This window comes from Cutaneotrichosporon cavernicola, assembly GCF_030864355.1.
Source record: "Cutaneotrichosporon cavernicola HIS019 DNA, chromosome: 3".
NCBI classification, from domain to species: domain Eukaryota; kingdom Fungi; phylum Basidiomycota; class Tremellomycetes; order Trichosporonales; family Trichosporonaceae; genus Cutaneotrichosporon; species Cutaneotrichosporon cavernicola.
The window spans coordinates 1,532,364-1,560,334 of NC_083395.1; the positions used below are offsets into that span (position 1 = coordinate 1,532,364).

Sequence of the window (27,971 nt, forward strand, 5' to 3'; positions counted from 1 at the left end):
ACTATTGGAAAATGGTCGAGGCCAAGCTGTGAGTCACCAGCCCTGGATCCACTAACCGTGCAGCCATAAGCTCAAGGTCACCGACCTCAAGGAGATGCTCTCCCAGGCAGGTCTCGTGCAGTCCGGCAAGAAGGATGAGCTCATCAAGCGTCTCCTCGACGCTGGGATCACGGGCGAACAGCCTGAAAGGCTTGTAAGTGGTCACGTCGGGTTTCTCTGTGTATAGCCGTGCTGATACCAGGTTGACCCCGACGAGCCTGAGCTTGCCGCTGAGCCTGTCGCTGCTGCTGCACCTGTTGCTGCCGCTCCAGCTCCCGCTGCGGCTGCCGTTGCTCCAGCTCCCGCAGTCCCTGTGCCATCAGAACAGGCGACTGCACCGTCCGAGACGGAAGACCAGCCGGAGGAGGAGCTCACTGAGGAAGAGAAGAAGCAGAAGGCGCGTGCCGAGCGCTTTGGCATTCCTTGGGTGCGGCAGAAGAAGCCAGCCGCTGCGCCGAAGGTTGAGAAGCCCACCGAGCAGCCCAAGGTGGAGAATGAGACGCCCGTCAAGCCCGCAGCCATCGACGCGACTCCTCTCGGCATCTCGCCTGAGGTGCTCGCGCGCCGTGCCGCCAAGTTTGGTCTGCCCGAGAAGAAGGCGGTCCAAGCCAAGTCGCCTGTCAAGGAGGAGAAGAAGGAGCTGAGCGCGTACGTACCATACAGCCGCCCGTGGTTGGGACTAACCTGTCGCAGAGAGGAGGCTACACGCCTTGCCGAGGAGGAGGAGAAGAAGCGAAAACGTGCCGAGAAGTTCGGCATCGCTATAACAAACGGTGGTGACGAGCCCGTGGGTATTCAGAGGATAGGCGGTCGGAGAGCTGACAGCAGGACGCGAAGAAGGCCAAGGTCTAGGTGAGTACGGTAAGTGAAGTGTCGATTGCGTGTCGGCGTGGGCGGTTTGTATATTGAAGTTGTGGCCATCCTCGACACCGTATGATATGGACTTGGGATGCAGTTGGTGACAGTGAGACAGGTGGGCGCCGGCATTAAGGTTAGTCCTAATGCTTGAATTAAGAATGTGCGATTTCATAACTAGCGGGGGCTCAAATAACGTCCGTCCATGACGTCCGACGTGTCGCACGTCTCACGCGCGTCTTGTCCTCCTCTCCAGCTCTCCAACTCGTACAACACAACGCCATCGTGAGTTTCAACTGGTGGCTCCCGCAGCAGCTGCACTGAGGTCATTACGACAACTGACACGAAGACTGTCGGATCTTTAAACCAGCGCCAACGAATCGTCGCAGACTCTCACGCTCTCTTCCCCATCACCATGATCTCGGACGGCACCCTCACAGACCTCTCGAACGGCCTCGGCGTCGCAGCCATGTTCCTCATCCTCGCGTACCACTTTGTCTCTGTCAACGGACAGCGCATCAAGGAGCGGCAATGAGCGGAAGCGGCCTCGGGCGGTAAAGCAGCGAACGTCATCTTCAGTTGGCGTGCAGGGGCGCTCTTGGACGGACAGCGATTGCGCCTTACTACGCGCACTGCGCATCTCCACAGGCTGCTCGATCTCGTTCACCCTCACACCGCGTCGCTACCTCCATACTATGTTGCTTCCGCTCATCCACTCGTCTACTCTCTCGAGAACACCCTCAGCCCCATCCACCACCATGTTAGAACCCCCTGCTTCGCAGGTGTAGAGTATGCATCGGGCACCGCCCTGTACAATAGGACACTAAGGGGGTATACTGAATCTGACCTGCGCGGTGGATCCGTACTTGGCCGACGCCGTGCAATGACGGACGGTGAAAGGCGAGTACTAGTTATTCTGCCCGTCCCACTCGAGTGGTCTGCAGTAGAGAGTCGGCCGTGGTAATCAGGTGCCGGGCTGGGATATCTCTGGTCTCCAACAGCTGGATGGAGTACAGGCTGGCGAGGCGGCCAGCGGGGAGTGGCTTCATAGCTCACAGGAGCGCGGCGGCTTGCTGATTGCCATGTTGAGGTCCATTCTTGGCTCGCCGCCTGACACAGAGATCAGCCGTGTAGAAGCAAGCTGTAATCTAATGCAGTGTCCGCTCTCCACCGAACCAGAGTGAGGACCGGGGGCAAGATACTGATCTGGACACATTCCGAAGCGACGAGGTTAATCCAACGCCGTCCACAAGCGTGCAGTTCACTGTCGTCCACGTCCCACACGCGTCGTCCTCACTGCCGTCAACGTGTTGGCTATCTGTCGATGATCTTAGGCCATAGGCGTGAGAACGGCGTTGAGATCTGTCAATCTGGTGTATATGTGAGTCATCCACGGTCAGCCAATCCACACATGAGATAAAATGGATGCATTGCACACCGTCGCCTCCATTGACCCATTTCCCTGCCCTTGCGTTGTGTGCGCACCGCTCCGTAAACGAGCACGTACGCGTTCTATGCGGGTGGGAACCCGACCTCCTCACGAATCCTCCCTCCTCTAGCAGCTCCCATCCCGGAAATTTGACATTGTACTCACCTCACCATGCCCAACCCTCTCCGCCTGTCTTAGCCATGCCACCCGGTTATGCCACATCGTGCTCCGTCAGATGTGCGGCCGCGCACTTGCCGCCCCAGTCAATTCAGTGGCTCGGCGATAGGCATAGAGTTTGCTCCGAGCCGCTGCCGTCAATCACGCTCCGTCGGTAGAACCAATCGAACGGCTGGTCCTGGGACAGTGCCGTGTGCCGTGTGCCGTGTGCCAGTCGTCAGCTCGGCAAGGAGCTGGTTGCGCCAAAATGGACCGAAGGGCATTATAGTGTGGCGTGCCGAGTTTGGGTTGTGTCGAATCATAGCGCCACACCTGATATGATGTTGGCGAGGTAATGAGTCAACCAATCCGAATGGACACCATTCGGAAAACATGGATGAGTTGGGGAAGGCGGGATACGGACGTTGGTGCGGGAACGCTGGCGGGCTGCCGAGGTCAACCCTTGATATTTGGAGCAAAGATCTCAGGCCGTGGACGCCACCAGTGTCCTAAGGCGAGTGGAAGGCCTGCAACTTGTGACCCGACCGAGAGCAGTTGAAGGCGTTTGAGAAGATGGTATGACACGTATGTTGGAGAGTGACTTTTTGGAGGCTCACAACGCGCGATCTGGCGAGCGAAAACTTTGAAGAAGCGTTGGCGCATCTGGAACATCAAGATGATAATCCCTTCCCCGTGAGTTGTGATAAGTTAGCAAGTTACTCACCTTCGTGCTGTCAATCAACGAGGAAGTGGTTGAGCCGCCGAGAACTCTCCTGAGTTGACAATGACTCTGGCTGCAGGAGCCTGGACGTCGTTGAGGGACCATGCACCCGCTTTGGGGCAGATTGCTGCAGCACCGTGCGAGAGGGGAGGCCGTTGAATGACACACAGGCAATCGCCTCCATCCGCCTCGCCAGCTTAGAGGGTTTGCTGCGTCACTCCGTCTTTCGAACGCGAGTGAAGTCTGGCACACCAAGCCGAGGCGCCGTTGAACTGCCTGCCGTTGCTGTTCTGAATTCCGAGGGCACACAAGCAATGTCTACCGTGCCATGTCTGGGTCATTCGGACATTCGAATGCTGGCTGCTGGCTGGTTCGTCCACCCCAAGCTGGAGCGATGGACCATCGGACGCACCATTGAACTCACCACCTTTTGTTCGGTCGAGTTTCGCTCTCATAACAGACTGTGAATACAGGACGCTCGATCGGAAGACACTGTCCGTGGCTTCATGTAAGTGGGCTCTGTCCTCTCGACAATAATAATGGAGGGTTAAGCAACCCGTCATTTATAAAGCTGCAGTTCCTGTTGAAGGATGCTCCGCTTCATCGTCACCATGCGAGGTCACGCTCCAGAACCACAAGCTACCCATCATGCCGCCTCCATCACCAGCATAATGGCCTGTGAGACTGGCATGTAGGGATGCCTCATCCCCCTCTTCCAAACGAATCAGGCGATGACCGCGTTTCCGTCTCATGGTTTTTGACGTATGAGTGCCGTCGACGTGCTGGAGGATACCGTCGAGTCGGAAGCCCACAGGACGTGCTGAGTCCGCCACGAACCATTTCGCAAGTCCACTGCGACATTCCCGTCGATGTGTTCAACGACGTCATAAGACGGAAAAGCGGTCCACAATCGACTGACGTCTTTCGCCACTCGAGCTGACGCCCGCTCGTTTGGTACATATTTCTGCTGGTCCTCGTCTTGAAACTGCCAGCCGTTTGCATTTCTGTCCTCGGCGCTTCCCAATGCCTGAACATTTGACAGTCGGGTTAATTCACTTTTTATCGAACATGGTCGTGTCGGCGGACAGAACGAGATGCAACGTGCACGTAGAAGATATTTGACGCCTGAACAATCTGGTGTGAGCTGCGTGGACTGGGGTCAACTCACGACGACTCTGTACTCGATAAAATAGTCTAGTCCGGGTTGTGAATGGCTTCAAGGAGCCGGGTTCGAGTCGGAAACAGCACCCTCGCTGTTCGGTATTTTCTCGCCACCGACTGTGTCGAGCTCCACTGACCGAGCCGGGTGGAGTGACGCGAGCTCCGAGAGCCTAGATTGGCAGTAGGCCCTTTCAAGACCGGTTGGCATTGCCGGAATCCGACGCCGTGTGAAAGTCTTGTCCAGATGCAACACGAACTCGGACCGCCTGGGTTTGTTTCTCGAGTTCAACACACGTGAGCTGCAGAGGACGCCGAATGTCGTCGGCACGGCTGCTGTACCTCCAACAGCGCCACCAACAATGTCAGTGCCAGTTGCAGCCATGCCACAGAAAATGGGCTCTCCAGCACGAACACGTACACCGCCCCTAGCTTCATGATCCGCGGGCACCACGCGATTGAGACCATTGTTTACCACAACAGCCCCATGGTCATTGTCCGTCTCCGTCTCGCAGTCTCCGCCGTGACAAGATGGGGACGCCGGCAGTCCACCAAGCCGTCTCACCCCAGCTTCCCGCGGAACCACCTCAAGTCTCCCATTCTCCACTCGCCTCAACTGGCACTCACACTAAGGATTTCGGCCGCCACAGACAGGCGTGCATTGACGTAAATTGTGTGCGCTGTTCTAACGGCGACAAGGACAACAGCGATGCCTGTTGGCCCCTCGTCGTCATCGCGATAGAGTTTGGCACCAAAACCGCCCTGTAGGTCGTACTCTCTAAAAATGGCGCCGCTTTGCTCCCACGTACCTTGTAGCTCCAGCTTACGTCGTGCAGCCAATGTTCTGTCAAGCTTCGACTCAGTCCCAGTGCCTCGCTCACGGTCACCTGACCGCGTGTTGGTAGACATGGCGTCCATAATTAAGCTGGCACCACGACATACGCGACGACACGATCATGAGTTCAGGTGAGCTGGATCAGTGCATTATGCGGGTGGGTGGTACGCGGGGCCCGTATCCATGTCCGCCAAAACGTCGCTCGGCGATACCAAGTCTGGCCAGGAGCTCCGAGGGCTTGATGCGCGTTTGATGGGTAACCACGACGCGTGGACCACAGGGACAACTGGGGAGAAAACTAAGACGGATGTGGAGGATGGACCACCTGACGACGGGGCAGGTTGGCAGCTGGGAAAAGAACCGTGGAGAAGCGCAGAAAACGATGTGTGGCCGCGCAACGATTTTCGCCACTCACCAGGTGCCAAGTATTCCCGCAAACGAGCGAGACGGAGACGACGAGAGGAGGAAACACTTGACAATGAGGCAGCTCGGTCCCAGTGCACCCTGCCCACAATCCAGAGACGCAGGTAACGGTGATTGGCGAGAACGCCAAATTTGCCATCCACCCAGTCGCGGGGGCGACTGGCTCTCGCAGCAACACAGCAAGTGGGCCTTGATCACACTTGCTCAAACCGACCCTCATGCGCATCTTCAGACGTGAGCGTTGTCATCGTCTCGTTCCTGTCCAGCCGGTCCTACCTCCTTCCTCCAGAGCCGTCCTCGACAACCCGGTTTGGCCTGTCCTCTGAATCGTCGATTGCGGTTCAGGAGAGCATAACGCAAAGCCCGGTGCTCAGATACACCTTTTTACCCACTCCCTGATGGTATTAAGTAGTTGTGTGTGGCACCTTTGAAGGTGCATTCTGTGGGGGATGAGGAGTGTCGAAGCTTCTTTCAGGATGGATGGATAATGGGTGCGGCATATTCCGAGAGGCGTCCAGGTTGCGGCTTGCTTCCCAAAGCCCTGCGACTTTGGGATAAGCATCCCAGGGTAACCACAACTGTTGATATCGAACGCCCGACGTTCGGTTCCGGTGCGAGATCTTGTCGGCGAGAGTGACGACGCCGACGTGCTCCACTGCGTGCAGATGTATTTGCATTCCCAAGAACTGTGAGTGTAGGAGACCATCCGTGAGGTCTTACACAATTGATTGATTCCGTTAATTATCACCTAAAGCCTAGTTGATTACTTGTCAACTAGGTTGTGACGCCGTGACGTCTGCCAGGCCTGGCCAGAAGCTTGAGGGGCTGAGGGGCCGGAATTGTCGGGGAAACCACTCCGCTCTGCCCACCTGCTAACACAGAGACTTGTGCAGGGGCTCCCACTAGGAATGCTGATAAGCAAGGGTGCACTATGACCAGGCAGGGGCTAAGGATCCATGGACTCGACCTGTAACCAAAGGCCATGCCATGTCGACGAGCATAACGAGCATGACGAGACTGGGGTGCGGTGAGTTGCAGGGAGTGCCACAAGCTGCGCAGGCATGACAATTGTCCCAAGGAAGCAGATATCAGGGAAGGAAGGGGTAAAGAAGTCCCACATTCCCTGGATGTTTGAGATAGTCCCTCTAGACTTTTGCCCTCAAGGGTCATGTGCTCGACACCCTTTAAGGGAATATTACAACGTCTCACAGTCTCACGCTGCTTGGATCTCGATGACTAGATACTAGATTACGTGATCGCACTCATCCTTACGGAATCCAAGCGGGGTGGGCATGGGGTAAGCAATCGATAGAAGTTTGCTATAGTTTAGGGTGAACCCATCTTGGCCGAGCAGGAACGTGGGAATGAAAGCCACGGGTATGGTTATCCTAGGAACAATACAGGAGATCCCCGATTTCCGAGTAGCCATGAGGTAGCAAGTGCATCAAAGAACAAGTACGAGCCAACAAGTGAGGTTGTTGGCAGCAGACAATCGGCTCAAATGAATTATTCACTTGTTAGTGTGGGACTTTAAAGTCCCAAACCCCGTTGACCTCTTTTGATGGCGTTAATGGCGTCTATTGCGTCGATGACGTCCAAGTGCCCTAGCTGTTTTTTCGGGCTGGTGCGAAAGGCCGACCTCCGACGGCATGCAGGAACGTTTTCTCCGCAATGCGGCGGTGGTACCTCTCCTGTAGAGGGTTTAGGATTGATGATTGAATTGGGCACATCATCACGCCTCCTCCGCACGACGCCACTGGTGCTTTCGAACACGGGTCAGAAGGGTGGCGTCTGTGATATTTGCCTTGCACCGCGAGCCATGGTGTAGCCAAGTCAGGTGACGTAGGGGCACCATTTCAGGGTTAAAGCCTAACTCTAGCAAGAGGTGACTATCCTTGTCACAATCGCCGGAAATCAAACGCCCCGGGATCGTGTGTGGCAGCAACCGACAAGCAGAAAAGTAGCCGGGGAAATTCAGCCGCTGCAGCATGGAGGGCGGGCCTCTGCCAGCGCCACATTCCCTTTAAAAGGGATGACTTTGGCGGCTTGGCATTTGCAAAATTGCCCGTGGTAAGCGATAACAAGACGAATGTTTGTCGCTAATCGCTTAGGTTGCCCAGTCCGGTGGGGCAAGCGGGCAGCTATTGGCCGCTTGGCCGCTTGACCGCTACAACCATGGTCCGAGGGTCGTCTGAACGCCTGAGGTCAGAGCTTACAGCTGACATGCGGCCATGCAGGTATGCAAAAAGCGCAGTATGCCATCAAGTCTCGCTCGGGTCACGATACGATACGTACGTCTGGGCTTTGGTTGCATCAAGATCGGGTATCGACCGACGACATGGAGCACTCAGTGTACGCATTCGACTTGGAGTGGGTCAGGAATATACCTGAGAGTCCGAGTCGGGACGGACCGCCTCCTCGCCCGTCTCGGAATCACAGGTGGACTCACAATCTTACAGCCTCTGAACCACGTCACCGATAGCACTGGAGTGAGTCGCAAAATAATCAGTGGAGTGGGTAATCCACGAATCGTCGCCCACTACTCTTGAGGCCAAGAAGGGCTATGCATGTGGTGACAGTAGCGGAAATTGTATCCAACTGAGCTCAATCAGCCCCAATTGTCTGCGTCGTCTCCGTTGATACTTGATACCAGCATTAGTAGCGCGCACGGGTCAACGTTCCGCTTCACTTACCTAGTCCCAAGGCGAAATGCTTCAAACCAACAGCCCTACCGAGATCCAGAACGAGGCGAGACCGAGAACGAGACCTAGAGCCAGGCTTGATTGAGGGTCGTTGTGTCGGAAGCGTTCAAGTGGGGTCGTCAATCCCTCATTCTCCTCGACAGCCTTGTACGCGGTCATTTCACCAAGGCCGGGGCACACTGCCGACGATCTGAGGTAGCACTGGCCGTCTGTAGCAACGCGACAAGGAATGGTGCGCTGCGCGGGTCACTGGTGTATTGGAGGTGGTCCTCCTCCTCAGTATCCGAACTGTTGAGGTATCTGTCATGAACCTGACAAGATCCTGGAGAGGGACAAGTCGCCACAACGAGGGCTTTCCTGTTCTGTGGTGCCACATTTGAAATGTCCTGCCAATTATCGATGTCCAGGTGGACGCGCGCGCCCACGAAATAGTCCTGGAGTGCTACAAGCCCTTGTCCCACAAGCAGATCGTGACATTGTAGAGGCACATTCCTCTCACGCCATGGCTCAATGTTGGGCACGTCAAGTCTCCAAATGAGAGGGCCAACTTGAAAGCACCGGGTCCAAGAGTTCGGTTCTCGAGGATTCCCGTAACCCGGGTACCGTTACTCGCTTGGCATCCCGATTCCTGGTGACAACACGACCGATGGCAACTCGGTGTGACCCGAGACACGTGTGGTCAAGGTGTGTGATCGGCGCGTTGTCGCTCTGAGACTCGTTCCCCGAGTGCCTGACGTAGCGTGATGTGATGAGCGACCTTAATAGCGGGGAATCAACGAGTGACCGAATACCGAAGAGCAACTGCCACTTCTAGGGACTGGCGTAAGCGAGAGAGCGTCCCGTGAGTTCGTGACACGCCACAGAGCAATATTAGTCACTTGGCCCTCTGCTCTGAAGCAGCGGAGGGAGAAGCGAGCATAGCCCGAGCCGAGAGGTGAACTGGTGTAATGTTGTTGTTGAGGCTAAACCGGAAACACGGCAAAAGGAGTTTGTATGATAACTCGTCGAGTGTTTGAGGTCGAGGTCATCATGTGATGTGAGTGATTCTCTTGTGATGTCGTACACCACTTGTGTCTATAGTTTGGGGCCAACCTGGCATTCCGTTCTGTAAAAGGGCACCGGCCCTGGAACCCCTTGGACCTTTTATTACCTTTGAGCCACTTGGCTCTTAGAGTCCTTTCATTCCAGGAAAGATTGAGCTAAACAAGCCCCATTCCCCCTTGGACCCTATTAGACCGAGACCTGAAAGTCAGGCGGGAAAGAGCCGCCCATTTTTGAGCTGATGATCATTTTATCCTTGATTCATCCCTAACTCCCTTTCCAACCCTGCAGATCACAGATCACATGAGTTTGCCCCTTATGCCCCTTACAAATCTCAACACGTTCTAAAAGTCGTGTCCACCTTCCATGACAGTGCCTGAATAAACAAAATCATAGTCAAACCAAACACCCATAAACTCCACCACCCTCTACAACCAATAACGCAATAACGGCAACTGCAATCTCGGCAGATCGGCAAATTGTCAGGTCGCACCGTTACATGCACAATACATGTTCATTCTCCGCTCCACTTGTATTAATGCTGCATACTCCGCTCCGATGCTCCAAGTGCCTGTCAGTGCCTCAACGATCAATTCCCGCTTGGCACGCCATCAAAACACAGACAACACCCCGTTGCTCTATGTTGTCGCACATCATTTCAACCTGTTGAACAGTCAACCAGTTGCTGACGTGGCGCACCAGTGCCTGTCGTGAAAGTCTAGACACGGGGAGCGCGACTCCGTCTCCATCTAAGGAGAATTAATGATGTGAGGAAGGCGTGAGTCATCAGGTGCCAGGGCACCGGGGGTGGGGGGTGGGGGGCGGGGTGGGGGGCGGGAGCAGGGACTTTGCTGCGGAGGCCAGGACGGGGATATCGTAGACCGAGTCCAACGGGTTGGAACTTTCCAGCATCCAGGGGATAGACTCATAACAATAAAAGTGACACGATCACCACATGTGACCGTTTGCCTAGAGGAAATTGTCGGGCCTTTGACCAGAACCTCGACAATACTCACACGGTCTCTCAAAGCTTACCGAAGGTATTCCCAAGGAGGCTCTACGTATTGTTCATACAAAGAGCGCTCAACCTCAGATACAGCATTAGATTAAAGTTGGAGTTTGGGACACCAGCAGCGATATGATTCCACTTTCTCAGAGTTGTGAGTTTGTAAGAGATACGCGGGTTCTGGGGACCGAGTCGTTGGCATGTTCCGAGTCGCGATGCACAGCACGTGCTCGACTCATCGACCGTTACAGTATGCCCTTGCCTACAATTCAGTCTGATTAGAATAGCCTTGGTGCCACTGCGCAGCGATGTGCGATCGTTGAGCACATGGGATGTTTTATGATGATGTGAGCCTGACGCGTGCCAAGCCAGCCCATCAGCCAAAAGTGTCCCTTAAAGTTGGTGACTTTCGGGCATAGGCATGTGCCGTATTTGCGGATTGGCCCCCTTGCTCGCCCAGCATCTCCTGGTACAACTGCCTTGTGTCAGATTGATACCCTGATACCCCTCGACATGAACCACCTTTCCTTTGGCGTGTTGAAACGTCTGACACCTTCACATTTCCACACCTCCACCTCCTCCACATCTGACATATCTGGCATGTCGTCCATGTCGTCCGTGTGTTTGATTGCCCAGCATGTCCTGCGATGATGAGATCTGCGCCAAAAGGTTTCCACTCTCTCTCACAACCCACAATCTTTGCCCCTGTTCACCCAGCCCGACCCCTCCCTGCATTCCTCTCATTCCGACCAGATTCCGACCAGTGCTCATGTTTCGAGCTGGGTCATCTCTCCCGAGACATCGGTCACGCCAGTTCAACCGGGGCAGCTTGACCGCTACCAGCCTGCCAGGTTTTTGCTCTCGATCGCGATCTTTTTTCTGTGTCGCTTTGGTCGTATAATACGGACCGTGCAGAGTCAATGGGAAATAGCCATTATATATGGGGATTTTGTACAATGGATGTAAGATGTGAGACACAGGGGAGGTCGAACATGCTCGGGGGATTGGAATATTGTTAATGTGATCTGTGCAGATCTATATGAGGCATGTGGGATGGTGAAAAGCAAGGAATTATAGAAAAGCGTCTTGAGGTTTGGAAGTTGTGTGTTCGTGTGTTCATCATGTTCTAGTTGTGGCAGCAACCAAGTCTTGGGTCATCCTTGACCCCTGAATCTAGGGACCAGAGCTTTTAAGCCTTCAGGCACTTAGGGGAATAACTATGCTAGATTGACTGTAGAATAGCCGCCAAAAGGGTTCAAATTGGGGACGATAGCCGCGACGTTGGGCGTCATTCACCGATTTTGCTTGTATCCCAGCTTGTATAAATATCCTTGTCTCATCTCCTATCTTACTTGGGTTTTGCAATGTTCCCTCAATGTTCATTCCCTAGACATTCAACTGTACAGACTTTCTGACCCGTACATACCGTACACCAAAGGACCATGATGCTCATGAAATTGTGGCTCCATACGTCATCGGATCATCGTGGCTCAACCGGATCGGGTCTTCCACGTCGTGTTGCTCACCTAGTTCCGTCCTCTCCTCATTTGGAGCAGGACAGGACGTCTCGGTCTTGCCGACTTGTGTTCAACCTACTCACTACCGCCACCGCGACGCCACCCGAAGACAATGCATACCTTGCACTGGGGTTCCGCTGAACTCTGATCAGACATATCGATCCGCCGTCGTTCCTGCTCCTGCTCCTGGTTGAACCGGATGAGTTCGGAATCGGAATCGGAGGCTAAGAGGTTGGGGATCATGTCAGATCCTCGTTCTTCTGTGGCTGGCGGACACTTATTCTGTTCAATGGATAATAGCAATGCCTGATGCACAGATCATGTCGGGTTGGAGGCCGGGAGAACTAGACCGATTGCGACAATTAGGGGTTATTGACGGGTGGCTAGTCGAAACGTACGTACCAACATATAGTCAGGGTCTAAACCAATTAGAGACTTTAGAGAGGCCATCAGGGCTAAGAGGAGAGATCTCAGGGAGGTCAGGAAGATAAGGGTCAAGAGAAGGCACGTATTTCCCAACCAGCTCAACTGCCGTTGATACTTTCCAACCCCACTCTCGTACCATGTCGCCCAGTTGTTTCGCGCCTCGGGCTGCATTGGCTGCTTGGAACTTTGAGCTTGTGGGAGCGAGGTACAGTACCTAAGTACCTTTGTACCTAGAGTAGACCCCATACCCCGAGTCTCCGAGGTCATGAGCCAGTGGACATCGGCCATCACTCAACATCCATCACCCAGTTGTTCAGTTGCATTGACATGGACCTAAACTTGGACTGGCCCAGGCCCAATCTGGCCACCCGACAACGCTACAACGCTACAATACAACCATCTCCAAAGGGCCTACTGAATCCCACATTCTCGAAAGCATCTTCCTTGCCCTCCTTATTCCTCTTCCTTTGACTTTACCTCGTCCATCTCGCCCATTCGATCGCCCTCGCCCATTCGCCCTCATGACCTGACTGTTTTCAATCTTACAACGTTGCTCTCTGTCCCGCTCTCTGTCCCAGCCCCTCGTTCAGCCCCCCCACCCTCACCCTCTACATCCTCGTTTACGCGTCCAAGTCCATCGCTCCTCTGCTTCCCTGTTTGCTCTCAAGTCTGGTATCCCTTGTTCCCTCTCGGCAGCACTCCTGACATTCACCCTGCCTGCCTGGGTGCTCGGTGTTCCCCGATCCCCCACTTAAAGTCTCCCTGGAAGTTGGAACGGGGTCAGGTCAGGCTGACATCGGACCCTCGCAGGGTAAGAGACCGGCAATCAGGTGCAGGTCTCAAGTTTGTGCAATGCATGCCGTCGGATCGACCATTGGTGTGTAACGTACCAACGTCATAACCCCGTACTTTCGTACCCGGTACCCTCCCCTTGGGCCTGGTCTTGAACGCGCTTGGATGCTTTGGCTATCCTACCATTTCGCATCATAGCTTGCAAGCTCTAGGTTTAACAGACGTTGCTTCCACAACATTCGTGCTTGCTTCTACCTCACCCTCCACTCCCTCCCTCCTTGCCTTACCTACCCAGGAGCAACGAGTCCACTTCAACCCTACCGAACCCTACGCCCTGACCGCCTTCCCCATCCCACCCCAGGATTCTATATTCCATTACTTCTCTTTCCTTTCCCGACCTCTGTCATCTGCCACTCCTCGCGTCACCTTGTTCGCCTCTCACCTGGTTCCGCAAGCGCCCCCACCTCGCAACATTACGAGATTCGTGTGGCCGATCTAGAGATCAACACGAGACTGTAGACGAGTGGTGACAGTTCAGAATTGCCTAGGCAGCTCGGCAAACCTTATCCAACCCAATCTTCCTTCTTCGCCCTTCGAGCCCTTCCACTCTTGGCCAGTGCCCCGCTTAACCCCCTGACAATCTCTGTCCGTGTCGTCCTTTGAATCGCTCCGGCCATCCACCCCATCCACCCCCGGTTATCCCTCTTATCCCCCAATTTCCCTACCAGGCCCCTCACCTCACCTCTCCTCGAACCTTGACATCTGCATTCTTTCTTCCTCTTCTTTCCTCCCTTTCCATTCCACTCCGACTCTCTCCCTCACTCTCTCTCGACCTCCTTCCCCTACCCCATCTGCTCAATCATACACGAACACATTCTCCCTCACAGGCCCCCTTGTCTCATCTCGTCTCGTCTCGTCTCGTCTCTCTCCTCTTTTGTCCTACCTTTCTTGTCCCTTTTTCGCGCTCAACTTCCGACTTTAGACTCTCTCGACCGTCCTTGCCAACTCGAAATTCAAGAATCCAGACGAATTCAAGAATCCAGACGAATACGGCCGGGTTCCCTTAGTGTGCGAGGCTCCGCACCCAACGACCATCTATTCCCTTAGCATCAACTACCCCCAACTCCTCCGCACAGCCGCATCCCCAACCACCACCCCCCTCCCCCCTCCCCCCCCCCCCCCCCCCCCCCCTTGGTACCAACTGTCCTCCCTGGTAAGGTACCACTATCCACAACCACCACTTTCCTCACTCTCCCTCAACACCTCAACCAACTTCACTCCTGTGGCCATCCTTGGTCAACCTTCCTGTACATCGTCCACGATACATCTACCCATCCATATCCAACTGTCGGCGCTTCCCTGGACAAGTTGGCCTCATCGGTCAACGCTTCAACCTCACGTCCCTCGAAGCGCGAACCTTGCATTGATTGACTACGGCTGTGGAGCTCGCAGTATATGCTCTGTGGCGCCAGTTTCTAAATCTGCATCCGTTGGGTCACCCTGCGTCCTTGGCAACGACCACTTGCATCTTCCAACGATACCGGTGCCACGACCTTCCTCCACCGAGCACTCGACGTCGCGATCGAACGGCGTTGCGCCGCCACTTTCAACGTTCCACGCGCCTCATTGTCGTCTGCCACCACGGGTCACGACTGGTACCGTCCGGACTCGTTCAGGTCCGTCTCTACCATGAGTAATCGCCCGAGTCTTGGGCGAGGTTCGTCTTGGTTTGACGGCCCGGGAGCGCGTCCCATCCTTGGCGAACCTGGGCCTTCGACTGCCACTTCCCACCAATCGCCGGCCCGTGATGATCCAGCGTACAGTAGCAGCAGAAGTGGTGGAGAACGGTACGACTCGCACCAACCTCGGGTTGTGGGAAACGACACTTCAGGAGCTCAGCAACAACATCCGGCGTTGTTGCAGCCTGTCATCCGACGCGTTGGAAACAAGGCCAACGTGTCCAGCGCGTGTGGCCCATGCAAACGAGCGCACCTGGCCTGTGACCCCGCACGTCCATGCAAGCGTTGCGTGAACATTGGCAAAGAAGACCAGTGCGAGGATGTGCCTGTGAGTTTGAGTTTTGAGTTACTGTCTTCCGCCTTCCGGTCCAATGGGGCTGACGCATGCAATAGCACAAGAAACGCGGTAGGCCAAAAGTCAACAAGACTCCAAGTGTCGACCCCTATGCACGACCAGCACAGCGTCCAGCACCGCCTCCACCGTCCGTTGTGGACGACAGGAAATGGAGACCTCCCACGAATTATGACTCGCCGTACTCCACGACTTCGCCACCAGTGCAACTTGGCTCCTTGGCTCCTCGTATGCCCTCACCACCTCGAACAGCCATGGTCGCCCCGCCGGGTTCTTACGACTCAGCAGCACAGAGCCCATACTCGGCGCAACCTCCTGCTTCCGTTTCAGCCCATACTATCGCCCATCCTTCTGCTCTTGGGCCCTTCACGCTATTCTGCTCGACCGATCTCAAGATCTTGCGCGCCTCGGCCGACTGTTACGAGTATCTCGGTTTCCATCCGCACGAACTCCTCAACCTCGACTTGCTCCGCTGGATTCATACGACAGACCATCACCTGATCAATCAGATTCGCGATCAGCTGCTGAACGTTTCTTATCTCCCTACTCCCCCTCACACCAGCCGCGAAACATGTGTGGCGATTGTGACCGCCAACGAGCAGGAGCTCAAGTCCCCCGCACCAGGGATGGGCGACCCATTCCCTCATCAGACCGTTCGCATGTTCCATGGAGATGGGATGATCTACCCCTTTAACGTGCGCATGCATCTGGGCGGCGGGCTTGGAGGGAGTTTGTGGCAGAAGGATACTCTCGGGAAAATTTATCTCGTGGTCTCTTGCCTCCCAGTGCCCTCAGACTCTTTGCAAGACCCGCAGGGGCGTCGGCCATCCCATTATGCCTCAGCACCACCAGCACCAGCACCACCACCACCGTCAGGTGCGCTTCCCTCGTTTTCGTCCATCGCTGCAGCTGCGGATTCGCCTGGCGCGCAGACGTACCATCGACCGCCATCGGCCCCGGGACAGAGTGGCCCTTACTACTCACGGCCGTCAACCTCCTCTTCGACTCCCTATCCGCCTGGCCACTCTGGCCTGAGCCCACGCGCGCCTTCGCCCGGTGGTCATGGGTCATACTCCAGATACCATAGCTATCCCCCGCCTCATGGACAACCTGGTTACTACCTGCCGACGAGCGGCCCCTACGACCGTCGCCTCGACGCTCACCCCGATGAGTGGCGCCGCCACGGGCATCCACTGCCCCCACCTGGAGCGCTTGGCAGTGGGGCGCCTCCACCCGACTACCATCGCGGCTGGGACCGGCAGTAAAAGATGGCAATCTCCACCGTGCCTCAACGATTCTTTGAACGACGCACTATTCTTCTAGCATGTACAAACCGCATCCACCCCCATTTCGCTCCTAATATATTGGGCATATCTTTAGCCAGTATTTCCCTTGGCATGGTAGACGATTAGATGCATTTGGCACCAGGCCATCTTTACTTCAATGTCATTACCCGCCTCTATCCCTTGGAGCTTTCACTTTGCCATCGGTTCCCCTGTTGTTGGCAGACTCGTCTTCACTGCCTGCATTCCTCTGGATACCCGGCCCCGTACCTTCGAGAATGGCTCGACGAATACATAGTTGCTGCATCAGAGGTCAACGACCAAAACCGGGGTTTGTCAATGGGCCGAGTCCTGTCCGATCGTCCGAACCTACCCGTCATATCGACTTCCCTCTTCCTAGTCACCTTCACTTTTTCGAGATTGCCCATCGTACAATTTTCGTTTTTCCCATTCCTCCTCAAGTCGCATCTTCTCGAATCGCACCAATCTCCACCTCTAGCTGGGACTGCGCTCACCTCCTTCCTCTCTATGCGGCTGCGCAGCTCACCCTCCTCTCCTCACCACACTGACAAATCCCCACCTCGTCCGGGAATAACGAAAAGCTCGTTGCCCCGGTACCTACCCTCACCAAGCTTTCCTCCAACAGACCTTCCTTCAAGCTGTCTACAAACCGTCTCGGAATGGCGAGACCCACGGGCCCCCAAGGGATATCCGCTTTTGGCAACAGTATTGACGTTCCCAGCACGGGTGACGTTAGCCACCTCGTCACATGTCGCGCCAGACTTATTGTTCATTACATCCAGATCCCGTTTTTGATCAGTCTCCTGCGAGGCTCTGACCTACGTTGGAACAATGGAACACAGGGCCTACTCTGGCGTACGTGCTGGGCCGACCGAACGAACGCTGCTACCCATATTCCTATCACCAGACATCTATCACAACCTTGCCAACCGCCGCATCGCGCTCGCCCCGAACAATTTCCTCATGATAGTGCAAGGAGGCGATGGACGCTCGAGCGGTATCCCACAACGACGCCACACTATCCTGGTAAATGGCCAGGCACCGCCGCCCACCTTCCACCAACCAGCGTTGCCTCCCGTCCCGGCCGCCACACATCTCTCCGCGAGACTATACGTCTCATCCAAACGGTGAGCAGTCCGTCGTCACAGCTACAGACGCCGGGTTGGTTGTCTTACCCCGTATTTTTACTCTGAAACATGGGTCCAGGAGCATGTCTCAAGCGAGCCCAAACGCCGGGTCTAAGGCTTGAATATGGTATGAACCACACAAACTCTCCTAGCGTAATACAGCCATCGTGTGACGCATAATTCGGAATACCCGCCAAATCTCGATGAGTCCTTCTTGGGCCATGCGACCAGTGGGCGAGGCGATTGAGCTGCGAATTGATGTGTGCAGCTGTTTGAGGTGTGCTCCGCCTTGCAGCCCGCTGTTCATTCGCCGTACGCTACACCTTGCCTATGCGCTTCCTCTTGGACCACGTTTCTCACTAGCACTCCGATCGCGGTCGAGTTCTCCCTGACACGAAGTGGGTCTACTATCCTCGGGCCGGGATCGGCATGACCAAGGGTTCTGCACAGGTCAGACAATTGAGACAATCGGCCGTTTGTGCGCCCTGATCTACCTGACACAATGAATGCAATGAAGACAAGTGAGACTGATGATTGCAAGGCACACGGCGCACTGGCATAATCTCCGAGCCCGGGAACGCCAAGCTCCGGCACGCGTTGGGAGGCGCCGCCGAGACAAGTGCCACCGCTATCACATTGACTGCCACTGAACGATCCTGCGCGTTCAAGGGTCTCCTTGGCTGTGCCGCAGCGAGCGCAGCGAGGCTTGGCGCCGGCAGGGACAAAGGTATGCTGGGGAACAAAAGTGGAGCCACAAACATTAATCGTAATTCTTGACCCTTCTGACGCTCAGGCGCTCGTGAAAACCTAGCGGGTTGAGGGCGAAGGAAGAGTGGCATACCTGTCAAGCTCTGTCATTGCCTAACGAGTCCAGCGGACAGTAGGGCTCAGCGGGAAGCTAGGTTAACGCGGTCAATGAAGCGCTGGGGGACTGTGGCGTTCCCGGTCGGCCGACAGATCCTCAACGAGACGAATGGCTACACAAGCGAGGAAAGTAATTTTCAGCTTTGCTCTCACGATGGTGCGAACCCGGCAAGCCCCGAATGCGGCTTGCAAACTGATTCGCCGATCGAGGCGCCACTGTCCCATTCTGCGCCAGTTAATGGACAGCTACTCGCCAAAAATGACTGGCAGCGCTGCCCCAGGTCAACCATGAAAAGGGAATACCGGTCGCGCGACACTGCCTAACTGACGCAAAAAACATATCCCTCCTAGCGCCCAGGTGTGGCAAGTATTGTCTTTGGTGCCATTGTTACCGGGGGAGCCTCCCGTCTCTTCTTTCCTTCTCCTCCACGCTCTCCTGCGCATTGACGGGCCTTCCGCAGTCCCGTCGGCCCATCCAGCGTCAAGTCCAGTGCCGGCAGGGCCGCGGGCTCTAGGTCGGGCCGGGATTCAAGATCCTAATTCCCCAAGGTGTTCCTGTGAATGTTGGCGGTTCCTGTCGTCAAGTTTGTTGAGTTCCCATTCCAGTTCGGCGAGTTCCTGTGGCCGAGTTTGACAGATTTTGTGCTCAAGATCGCAGCTGGATGTTCCTCGTAGCGCCATTCGCTCAGGGGTAACGCATCGCGTGCCGAGGCTGACGCTCCTTTCCCGAATGCAGTTGAGGATGGCAACCGCTGAAATTCCTCGTAGCACGAAAACTTACACCGGAAAATCGCGTTGTTTTCGAGAGGTTCAATGGAGGCACTCGAGGGGGGGCGTGTCGTCGGGCTCAGTATTCATCAACGCCGCGAGCGGAATGTAGGTGCCTGCGAACCGTGTTCATTTTCCCGGTGTCATTCTGTTTGACTGCAGTTTGGGCGCTGCTGGTGACGTTGGTGGGACAGACGGTGAGGACGTGACCAAGGTCCTTTCTTGTTGAGATGTACCCAGCATGCCTCAATTCTGAGCTTGGCGGTTCTCATTCTGCTGGCTGAGAGGACGACTGGGTGCCGGTGAGTCACTGACTGGTGGACATCTCGGGGTTGTTGGTGCTAACAGGTGGGCGGAGATCTGCCGCATCGCGCTCATAACTCAACTCCCAGAGGTCCACACCGACATTTGGCTGTTTACGCCGAGATTTTGTGCACGCCGACATCGAATGTGCTTCTCACAAAACTGTGCATACCCAGCTGGACTCGTGTGGCGCAGAACGCCAACGGCAGCCATGTGACAGTATTCTATAGAAACAGTATGGCAGGATATGTCACGGACCCAACCCGTGGCTGCTGGCCACGATGACTATCAATACGCACAAAGCATGACTTATAGCACAAGATAGCATCCGTCGTCCGCCGCATGCCTAGGCAGCGGGAGCGGGCGTCGGCGTGGAAGAAGGCACCGGCGTGCCAGCAGGAGCGATCTCGCCAGCAGTTAGAACCTGCGACGCGTCCTCCTGTGAATGTCAGCGGGTTCTGCACGGAAGGGCCGGTGAATCCATAGTCACACACTCACCTTCTCGGCCTCCTCCTTGAACGCGGCGACCTCCTTGCGCAGTCGCTCGCGCGCTTCCTCTGGCATGCCGCCCATGCTCTGATGCCGTTCCGTCTGGGTCTGTAGCCGGTTGACCATCATCATACTTAGGACAGCGCGACGGACTGATGTCAGTGACGACGCAAGGGGGAAACGCACGAGTCTTCCTGGCGTCAAAGGCCTTCTTGACGTTCGGCAGCAGGTTGACGCTCTCGCCCGAGGGCTTCTCGGGGTCCTGGACAAAGGGTGCCTGTTCCGACCTGAGCCATGGGTGCTGGAGCAGGTCTGCAGCCGCTGGACGGTTGACGGGGTCGACAGTGAGGCAGGCACGAACGAAGGCCTTGGCTGTCTCGGATACGCCAGCCCAGTACTCGTCCGGAGCGAACTTGTAGTCGCCGTTGCAGATGGCCTGCATCTCCTGGTACTGCGATTCACGGTCGAAGGGCGTGTAGCCGCAGAGGAGGAAGTAGCTAGGGTTAGCAGCTGCAGTGTCGAGTGGGCTGGTGCTTGGTTGTGGAACAAGGAGGCACAACTTCTTTTGTGGCTGCTTCCGCGGGGTTCTGCAGCTGTGCACGCGCACAGGAAATGCAGGTGACGCAGTTGCTCGCCACCATCGCGCACGAGTTACTCACGTGATGACGCCGATTGCCCAGATGTCGACTGGCTTGCCGTGGCCGGCCTTCTTGAAGATCTCGGGCGCCATGTACCCCGGGGTCTGCGGTCAGCGGTGTTCATGTGTAATGAGCTCACTCCGCATGTGGTCGTCAGGATCGAGAAGTTCTCCTCGTCCAAGACCTTGGACAGCTTAGATGTGAGCGTTGCGCCATACTTCCGTAGATTTCACGTACACCAAAGTCAGCAAGCATGAGGTCGGCATCCTCGGCCTTAGACTTGAAGAGAATGTTCTCAGGTTTCAAGTCTGTGGTCAGACTCAGATGATCTCTGATCGGCGAGGTCCTTACCGCGATGCACGATCCCCTGGTCGTGGAGGTACTTGACGGCGGACACGATGGTGGTGACGAGGTGGGCAGCGTCCCTGCGCGTCAGCCACCACTACCCCCTGCCTGTGTTGGCGACATACTTCTCGTAGTAGCTTCCACGCGCACAAATGCGGTCAAAGAGCTCGCCACCGGTGCACAGGTCGAAGACGAGCTGGATCGACGTCAGTGGCTGAGGTCCGAGCATTACGGCGGAATGATGTGTGATGCCTCCTCCCTGCCTCCCCTTGTCTACTTACGTAGAGGTTGTGCGTCGTCTCGAAGAAGTCGTGCAGCTGGACAATGTTGGGGTGGCCTTCCGAGACCTTCTTGAGGATCTTGATCTCGTTACGGACCTTTTAGTCAGTGGGTGGGGTGGTGAGTCGAGAGATCTCCGAGGTCACATACCATGTGCTCCCGTCCCTGTCGCGTCAGCGAATGTCCTCATTCGTCACGATCACTGACAGTGAGGAACTTCTTGTTCAGGACCTTGCACGCATAGTACTTGCCGGTCTGGGTACGTCAGCTTTGGCCGTGGTATTAGGGTCACCTTGATGTGGACACACTCCTTGACGACAGCGCTGTGGTCAGTACGCAGAACCGCGAGACGCCCCTGCTAATGCTACAGGAATCGCAGGCGACAACGCACTAAGTTCCACTACACTGTCAGCACACATCGCACATCGGGAGTGAGCGAGAAACTAACCTGCCCAAGGTCTTGCCAGTCTTGTACTGCGAATGTCAGCGGGATCGCAAAGCCAACAATGCCCTGGTGTTCACACGTGTAAAGCGCATCCATCGGCCTGAGACATCTTGGCGGGCTGGAGTCGGGAAACTTACCTGGCACGGGACGGTGACGGGCTTGGACATGGTGTGGTCCGGTTCGAGCGGCTTGGGGAGATCAGGGGATGGAGACTTGGGGTTGTGTGGGGGACGAAATGAGACTCGGTGTTGTGAACAGACGAGTCCGTGTTCCGCGTTGGGGAGGGTGTGGATGGGACAAGTAAGATGTGGGAAGGCGATGAGGAGTTCAAACCAGTCGGAATGAAGAGAGAGTGAGAGGATGAAGGAGAGCTGGGTTGAAGCAACAGGGAAGGTTCCTAAGAGCTAAATGGTCCTTGGCCTCCTTTGCCAGTCTATGCAGCCCATGTCAGCACTAAGGCTACTACACCATTCAATGGCCTGACGCCTGGACGCCTGACCATCTGGCATGCCACCAAGACGCGAGTGCTGACGCAGTGCTATTCAAACCATTTACATAATAAAACGTGGGGATTCATTCATGTTGTCGTCATTATCTTTTGTCAAATATCTAAAAGCAGTGCAACCCGTGCAACCGCTAGCCTAGAGTCTGGCCAGACCTCCCTCCACCTCGTGACTGTGGGAAACCCCCCTTCCCCCCCCATTTGCATCCGTCAACAACAAACCCTTACCGCGATCCAACAACAATCAACTTATCACCCACCAAACGACCTTTGTCACGAATGCAAGAACAAGATCAAATCCCTCGCGTAACCGTCGAACGCCAGGTAGACTGGTTACGCGTGCAAGAGAATGTAAACGCCTCGTTGAAGCAATCTCTCGAGGACCGCCTGCGCACGCTCCCACTAGACGAGGCTCGGCGATTGCGGCCGAAGCTCGAGGTCGAGCTCAATGCAATACGGGACCGCATGTGGGAGATGACCAAACCCAACCTACGTGTAAATGGCTTTAACTATGAGGAATACGTTGAGAGTGAGGCAGTTGCACTGGTATAGCTGACGTAGCCACTGAACCGTTCGACGAGGCGCTCGATCGCACGCTGTGGCCGCTCAACGCGGAGCGCGTCGACTGGGTCTGCAAGGTCAACAACTTGCGGAGAAAGAAGCCGGACGAGACCGCCGGCGTGCTTGAAGACATGGAGGTGCGGCGCGACGGGTTGACATGGGCACCTAGTGAGAAGCAGGAGGCCGATCTCAAACAGGCCATTGAAGGTGAGCGCTTGGTTGGGCGAGCTGACGGACAGATGCGCAGAAGGAGGTGCGGGCCGAAGATCACCCCCCACCCCCACGATATGGCGAGGTGGTCGACACGTTCCGCAAGGTTGTCGACAACATGTCCGAATTGGTCGAGGTGGGTGTTAGGTGGGCCCGAACTGACTCCAGATCGCGCCGCAGCAGTTAGAGCGCGCAGAGCGAGTGCACCAGGTGCGCGAGGAGATATCACGATTGCCCGTCTAGCGGGTCTGTATGGTCGTGGCTGTAAGACGCAAGTGTATTCTACAACGATGTACAACTAGTTACTTGTCCCCATGGGCGCTTCTAGAACTCGTCACGTTTTGCGCGCTGCTTGGCCTCGAGCACTGTCGCACCCTTAATTCCGTCCTTCTTGCGCATGTTCTGGAGGACGTCGGCGTGATCGCGCTTCCACACGTCGGATTCGGCGGCCCCGACGACCTCGAACACATGTTCCCCCTCGAGTTCGCCGACGGGCCCACGGTATTCGAGCTTGACCGGCGAGTCGGTGAGGCTCTTCGAGAGATCTTCAGGAGAGACGCGCGACGTGATATGGATGTATGTGTGGCCGGGAAGGATAGCTGTTGGTGGCATGGCGATGGAGGTGGCCGCGAAGGCCAAGGCGAAGAAGGCAAGGGAACGTATGGTTGCGTCGGCCGCAATGGCGGAGATGTGAGGTTGTGTTGGATTGGAGCTTGTAGCTGGAGCGTTTAGGAGGCCTCAACAACTGAGATATGCAGAGGAAGTGTAACTTGCAGCAAACTGCTGTTCGTCAAGATAACAGGGATCGTCACGACCCACGTCAGAGTGACGGAACCAAATGTTGACCGTCGCGTGGCCTCCACCCAAGTCACGTGAAGAATTTCTGACTTTGAGCGCACATCTTGATCAGTGCAACGACTGCAAAACAACATTCACACAACGATGGGCAAGCCAAGGCCAAGCAAGAAGGCGCTCGGGAAGCGCAAGGCCCCACCAGCCCCTGCGGCTAACGTGAGCTGGGTCGCATGCAGTCAGCTAATTCCAGGTGGCGAAGAAGGCCAAGGGCCCCAAAGGCAGCGCACTTGACGACGAGAGCGGCCCGGATCGCGGCGGCCGGCCGAAGCGCAAGCCAGACCAGCCGAAGAAGGTCAAGCTTCGTGACCAGAAGCTCATCCCTGTTCCTAGGACAGACTATGCCAGCGCGGACGAGGACGAGCTGAGCGATCTGGGCGAGGATGAGGATCTCGAGATCGATGCCGCTGCTGCGTTCTCCAAGCTCGATCCCAGTATGCTCTCGCGAACGCGGAAGGAAACGAAGCGTATCCACGCGCTCGAGAGGGATCGCGACGAGATGCCTGTCGTGAAGAAGAAGCGCGCGCCGAGCGTTTCCTCGATCTCGGACATTTCCGACTACGACTTTGACTCGGAGGTTGAGCTGAGCGACGACGAGCGGTCGAATGTCGACCTTCTCTCCGAGAGCGGATCTGAGCTTGGCTCTGACGACGAGGACGGGTCAGACGAGTTCAACGACGTGTACGATGGCTTGTCCGATGTCAGCTCGGACGAGGAGGAGGAGGAGGCTCCGAAGCGCAAGAGGCGGGCACGTTCCGAGGAGGCCGAATACGAAACGGCCGGCCGTGCGCGATGGGCTCAAAAGGAGGAAGAGGAGGCAGACAGTGTCGAGGTCGGTCGCTTGCCGATCAAGCTGCCTACTGGCGAGGTGCAGCTCGTCGAGGGGACGACAAGGGTAGCGCTGCCGCCGAGCAAGAAGCCCGCCAAGCCCGAGCCCGAGAGCGAGCCAGAGGAGGAGGAGAGCGAGTCGGAAGAATCGGACGACGGGCGCGATGCTGCGCGCATGGCCGCACAGCCTGGGCGTTTTGGGCGTCTCAACGTCGGTGACATTGTCAGCGCTCCGTGGAAGAACGCACAGCGTCTCGAGGCGGCCAAGGAGCAGCTTGCGGCTCTCGGTGCCGAGATCCTGGGTGGCGGCGAGCTGGTGGACATCGGACCTACCCTCACGCGCCTCTCGACGTTCGCACTCACTTCCGTTGCCGCTCCCGAGGGTAAGGGCTCACTTCCTATTCCCAACTCGATCCGCGCGCTAGCGTTCCTCTCGCAGCTCGCTGTGTTCAAGGACATCATTCCCGGCTACAGCATCCGTCCTCTCTCCGCACAGGAGGAGGCCGAGAAGGTGCGTGAGGAGGTACGCCGTCAGCGTGAGGGCGAGAAGCTGCTCGTACGCAACTACAAGAGCTACCTCCGCATGCTCGAGGTGGAGATCAAGGGTGAGTCAACACACTGAGCCAGTTCCTCGCAAAGCTGACATTCAGGCAAGACACCTCTCTCTCCGGTCGCGCTGAAGTGTATGGCCGACCTGCTCGCATCTGTGACACACTTCAACTTTTCGTCTGCCATCATGGCTGCGCTCGTCGCGCGCCTGGGCCGGAGGACTTGGGACAGCGACTCGGACCTGATCCTGGGCACGTTTGTGAGCGTGTTCAAACAGGACGTCTCGGGGACGTACTCACAGGCACTTGTCCGCCTCATCGCGCGTATGATCAAGGAGCGCAAGTTCCAGGTGCACCCCAACGTGCTCTCGTGCCTGCTGCATCTTCGTCTGCGGACCGAGCTCAACCAAATGCAGGACGGCAAGAAGCGGAAAAAGGGCATGCGCGGGCCCGCGCAAGAGAAGACATTCAAGAGCGATGTCCGCAAGAAGTGGCAGACGAAAAACCAAAAGAAGAAGGAGAAGGAGATGAAGGAGATTCAGCGTGAGATGGCTGAGGCTGAAGCCGAGGTCGATGAGGAGGAGCGCGCCCAGGTCCAGACCGAGACGCTCAAGAACCTCTTCGTCCTCTACTTTTCTATCCTCAAGTTCCCAGGAAAGAGCGCCTTGTTGCCCGCCGCCCTCGAGGGTTTATGCCACTTTACCCACCTGATCAATGTCGATTTCTTCCGCGACTTGCTCCATGTGCTCCGGCGGATCATCGCCGACGGCAAGGCCGACGAGGCCGACGACCTCGACCCTGTGGGGCAGACACAGCGTGTCCGTATTCGCATGCTGGGCATCGTCACTGCCTTTGATCTGCTTTCGGGGCAAGGCGAGGCGCTCAACATCGACCTCGCCGACTTTGTCACTGAGCTGTACGCGCTCCTGCGCCCCTTGTCCCTCGACACAGGAGTCGAAGACCCGCCCATCCTGACAGAGGCCACTGCCGCAGCTGCGGCACAGCAAAGGAAGGCGGGCGCATCGCGTGCGACAGCCGAACGCCAGCCTGCACACACGCTGAGCACGTCGGCCCTCCTCTTCCGCTGCCTTGAGGCCATTTTCTTCCCTCGCTGGGGCCGGACGCCTCCCATCCGTGCCGCCGCCTTTGGCAAACGCCTGTGCGAGTGCGCCCTCCTCTTCCCACCGGCGACCGCACGCGAGGCACTCATCTTTGTGCGTCGCCTGGCTTCAAAGGAGCCCAAGCTGGCCAACCTCCTCGACACCGAGGAACGCACGTTTGACGGTGTGTACCGCCCTGAGATCGACGACCCGCAGCTGGCCAACCCCTTCACGTCGAGCTTGTACGAGCTGGACACGCTCGCCCAGCGCCACTGGGAGCACAAGGTACGAGCCGAGGCGAAGCGTGTACGCGACGCCCAGTTTGTGTGATGGCCGTGTGGCTCGGAACCCCGATCAGGCGAGTCGGCTCATACCGCAATGGGGCGTAACAAAGGCCAGCAGGATTGGAGGATTCAAGGGAGATGAGGCATTGATGAGACGCGGACGCCACGATTAAGGGCAAAAGGGTTTGGTTGGACACGTCGTTGTGTGAAGTGAGCGACATTCCCCATTGCACATGTTACAACTACGAAGCGTACGCAGCCGATCTTGTGCAGATCTCTACAGAGGGCCGAATGCTTGATCGGAAGCTCTGAAATGGTTTCGGCGCGGGGGTTCGTTCTCGGTCGTGCTGTAGCTGCGGTGACCCTGAGGCCTCAGACGTGAGTGCGAGTGTTTTATTTTCTAGATTTGATTCTGGGGTGTATGCACAATTTGTACCACCACAACACCACCCCACAGCGAGCTGCGTAATCGGATCGCCCAGACGACCCCATCTGAAGATTGTGGGCGTGAGATTAGGATATCTTTAGATTGACGTATAGATTGATTCGCTGGATCGCTGTGCGACTGGAGAGCCTGGGTATCCCTTGAGCAGTGCAGTGATGTCAAGAATCAAAGAGGGACCATGCCATGAACCAGAAGCCAGAGGAGACGCATACACGCGTGCCAAGTTTACACTTGAATCATGGGGCCAGAATAGAGTAAACAAGCCGCAAAAAGCCGTACGCCATGTCAAAGTGTTCAGGTCTTGTTCACGCGCCACCAGGAGCGCAGGACACGCGACTCGACGCGTCTTCCATTGGTGACATCCGCAGCCAAACATCAGGCTTGCATTTGCGATTTCAGGTCATGTATATCAAAATTTCCAGGAGTCATCAGGTGGTTAAAGTGGGGTAATGCGATGATTAGGGGTTCACTGCTTTAAACACTTGCATACTGGGGCGAAAGTGGGCGTTGTTTGGCAATCAATAGGATTAATAGGAGAAAGCGCCGCGCCCTACGCCCTAGGGCCACGGTTCACATCTTTGCAGATCTGTGGTTAAAGGCACCCTTTGTGTGGCATTGGTACATTTCTGCCGCACGCCGTTGATTGATCTGGATCTCACCATTGTACAGACATCCGTTGCCCAAACCGTGCCTCTATTTCAAACCCTCAAAGAGGGACCAAACAATTGGCCGACCAGAAGCTGGGGCTGTGCACCTCTCTCTGCCAAGCTGTTGGCTCCAGGTACCACGACTGCGTACCTGTATCCACCTGTGTTGTACCACCAGCGATAGATTGTGGAGTAAGTCTGCAGGTATAATAGATCAGAGATCAGTCTGGAGAGTGGGCTC

General features: G+C 56.1%; 6 protein-coding genes across 6 annotated transcripts; 4 read left to right on the forward strand and 2 right to left on the reverse strand.

Annotated features, from left to right (window-relative positions):
• Nucleotides 1-11: 11 nt before the first annotated feature.
• CcaverHIS019_0305740 (uncharacterized protein) lies at nucleotides 12-891 on the forward strand (the record flags this gene model as incomplete). Its single annotated transcript, XM_060599036.1, has 5 exons — nucleotides 12-28; nucleotides 64-193; nucleotides 242-687; nucleotides 733-826; nucleotides 868-891. 5 exons carry the CDS (start codon nucleotides 12-14, stop codon nucleotides 889-891), a joined length of 711 nt encoding a protein of 236 aa, XP_060455769.1.
• A 14,554-nt stretch (nucleotides 892-15,445) lies between these two features.
• Nucleotides 15,446-16,456, forward strand: CcaverHIS019_0305750 (uncharacterized protein; the record flags this gene model as incomplete). Its single annotated transcript, XM_060599037.1, has 1 exon — nucleotides 15,446-16,456. One exon carries the CDS (start codon nucleotides 15,446-15,448, stop codon nucleotides 16,454-16,456), a length of 1,011 nt encoding a protein of 336 aa, XP_060455770.1.
• Nucleotides 16,457-19,903: 3,447 nt separating this feature from the next.
• On the reverse strand, nucleotides 19,904-21,920 carry cmk1 (uncharacterized protein; the record flags this gene model as incomplete). Its single annotated transcript, XM_060599038.1, has 15 exons — nucleotides 19,904-19,996; nucleotides 20,056-20,198; nucleotides 20,233-20,543; nucleotides 20,706-20,788; nucleotides 20,824-20,877; nucleotides 20,922-20,992; nucleotides 21,036-21,109; nucleotides 21,155-21,225; nucleotides 21,311-21,406; nucleotides 21,459-21,473; nucleotides 21,516-21,563; nucleotides 21,601-21,631; nucleotides 21,700-21,708; nucleotides 21,757-21,782; nucleotides 21,891-21,920. The coding sequence occupies 15 exons, from the start codon at nucleotides 21,918-21,920 to the stop codon at nucleotides 19,904-19,906; spliced, it is 1,155 nt and encodes a 384-aa protein (XP_060455771.1).
• A 614-nt stretch (nucleotides 21,921-22,534) lies between these two features.
• CcaverHIS019_0305770 (uncharacterized protein) lies at nucleotides 22,535-23,269 on the forward strand (the record flags this gene model as incomplete). The annotated part of the gene is made up of 4 exons (XM_060599039.1): nucleotides 22,535-22,784; nucleotides 22,817-23,023; nucleotides 23,056-23,162; nucleotides 23,195-23,269. 4 exons carry the CDS (start codon nucleotides 22,535-22,537, stop codon nucleotides 23,267-23,269), a joined length of 639 nt encoding a protein of 212 aa, XP_060455772.1.
• Nucleotides 23,270-23,350: 81 nt separating this feature from the next.
• CcaverHIS019_0305780 (uncharacterized protein) lies at nucleotides 23,351-23,638 on the reverse strand (the record flags this gene model as incomplete). Its single annotated transcript, XM_060599040.1, has 1 exon — nucleotides 23,351-23,638. One exon carries the CDS (start codon nucleotides 23,636-23,638, stop codon nucleotides 23,351-23,353), a length of 288 nt encoding a protein of 95 aa, XP_060455773.1.
• A 330-nt stretch (nucleotides 23,639-23,968) lies between these two features.
• On the forward strand, nucleotides 23,969-26,684 carry CcaverHIS019_0305790 (uncharacterized protein; the record flags this gene model as incomplete). The annotated part of the gene is made up of 3 exons (XM_060599041.1): nucleotides 23,969-24,037; nucleotides 24,072-25,311; nucleotides 25,357-26,684. 3 exons carry the CDS (start codon nucleotides 23,969-23,971, stop codon nucleotides 26,682-26,684), a joined length of 2,637 nt encoding a protein of 878 aa, XP_060455774.1.
• Between the last annotated feature and the right edge of the window lie 1,287 nt (nucleotides 26,685-27,971).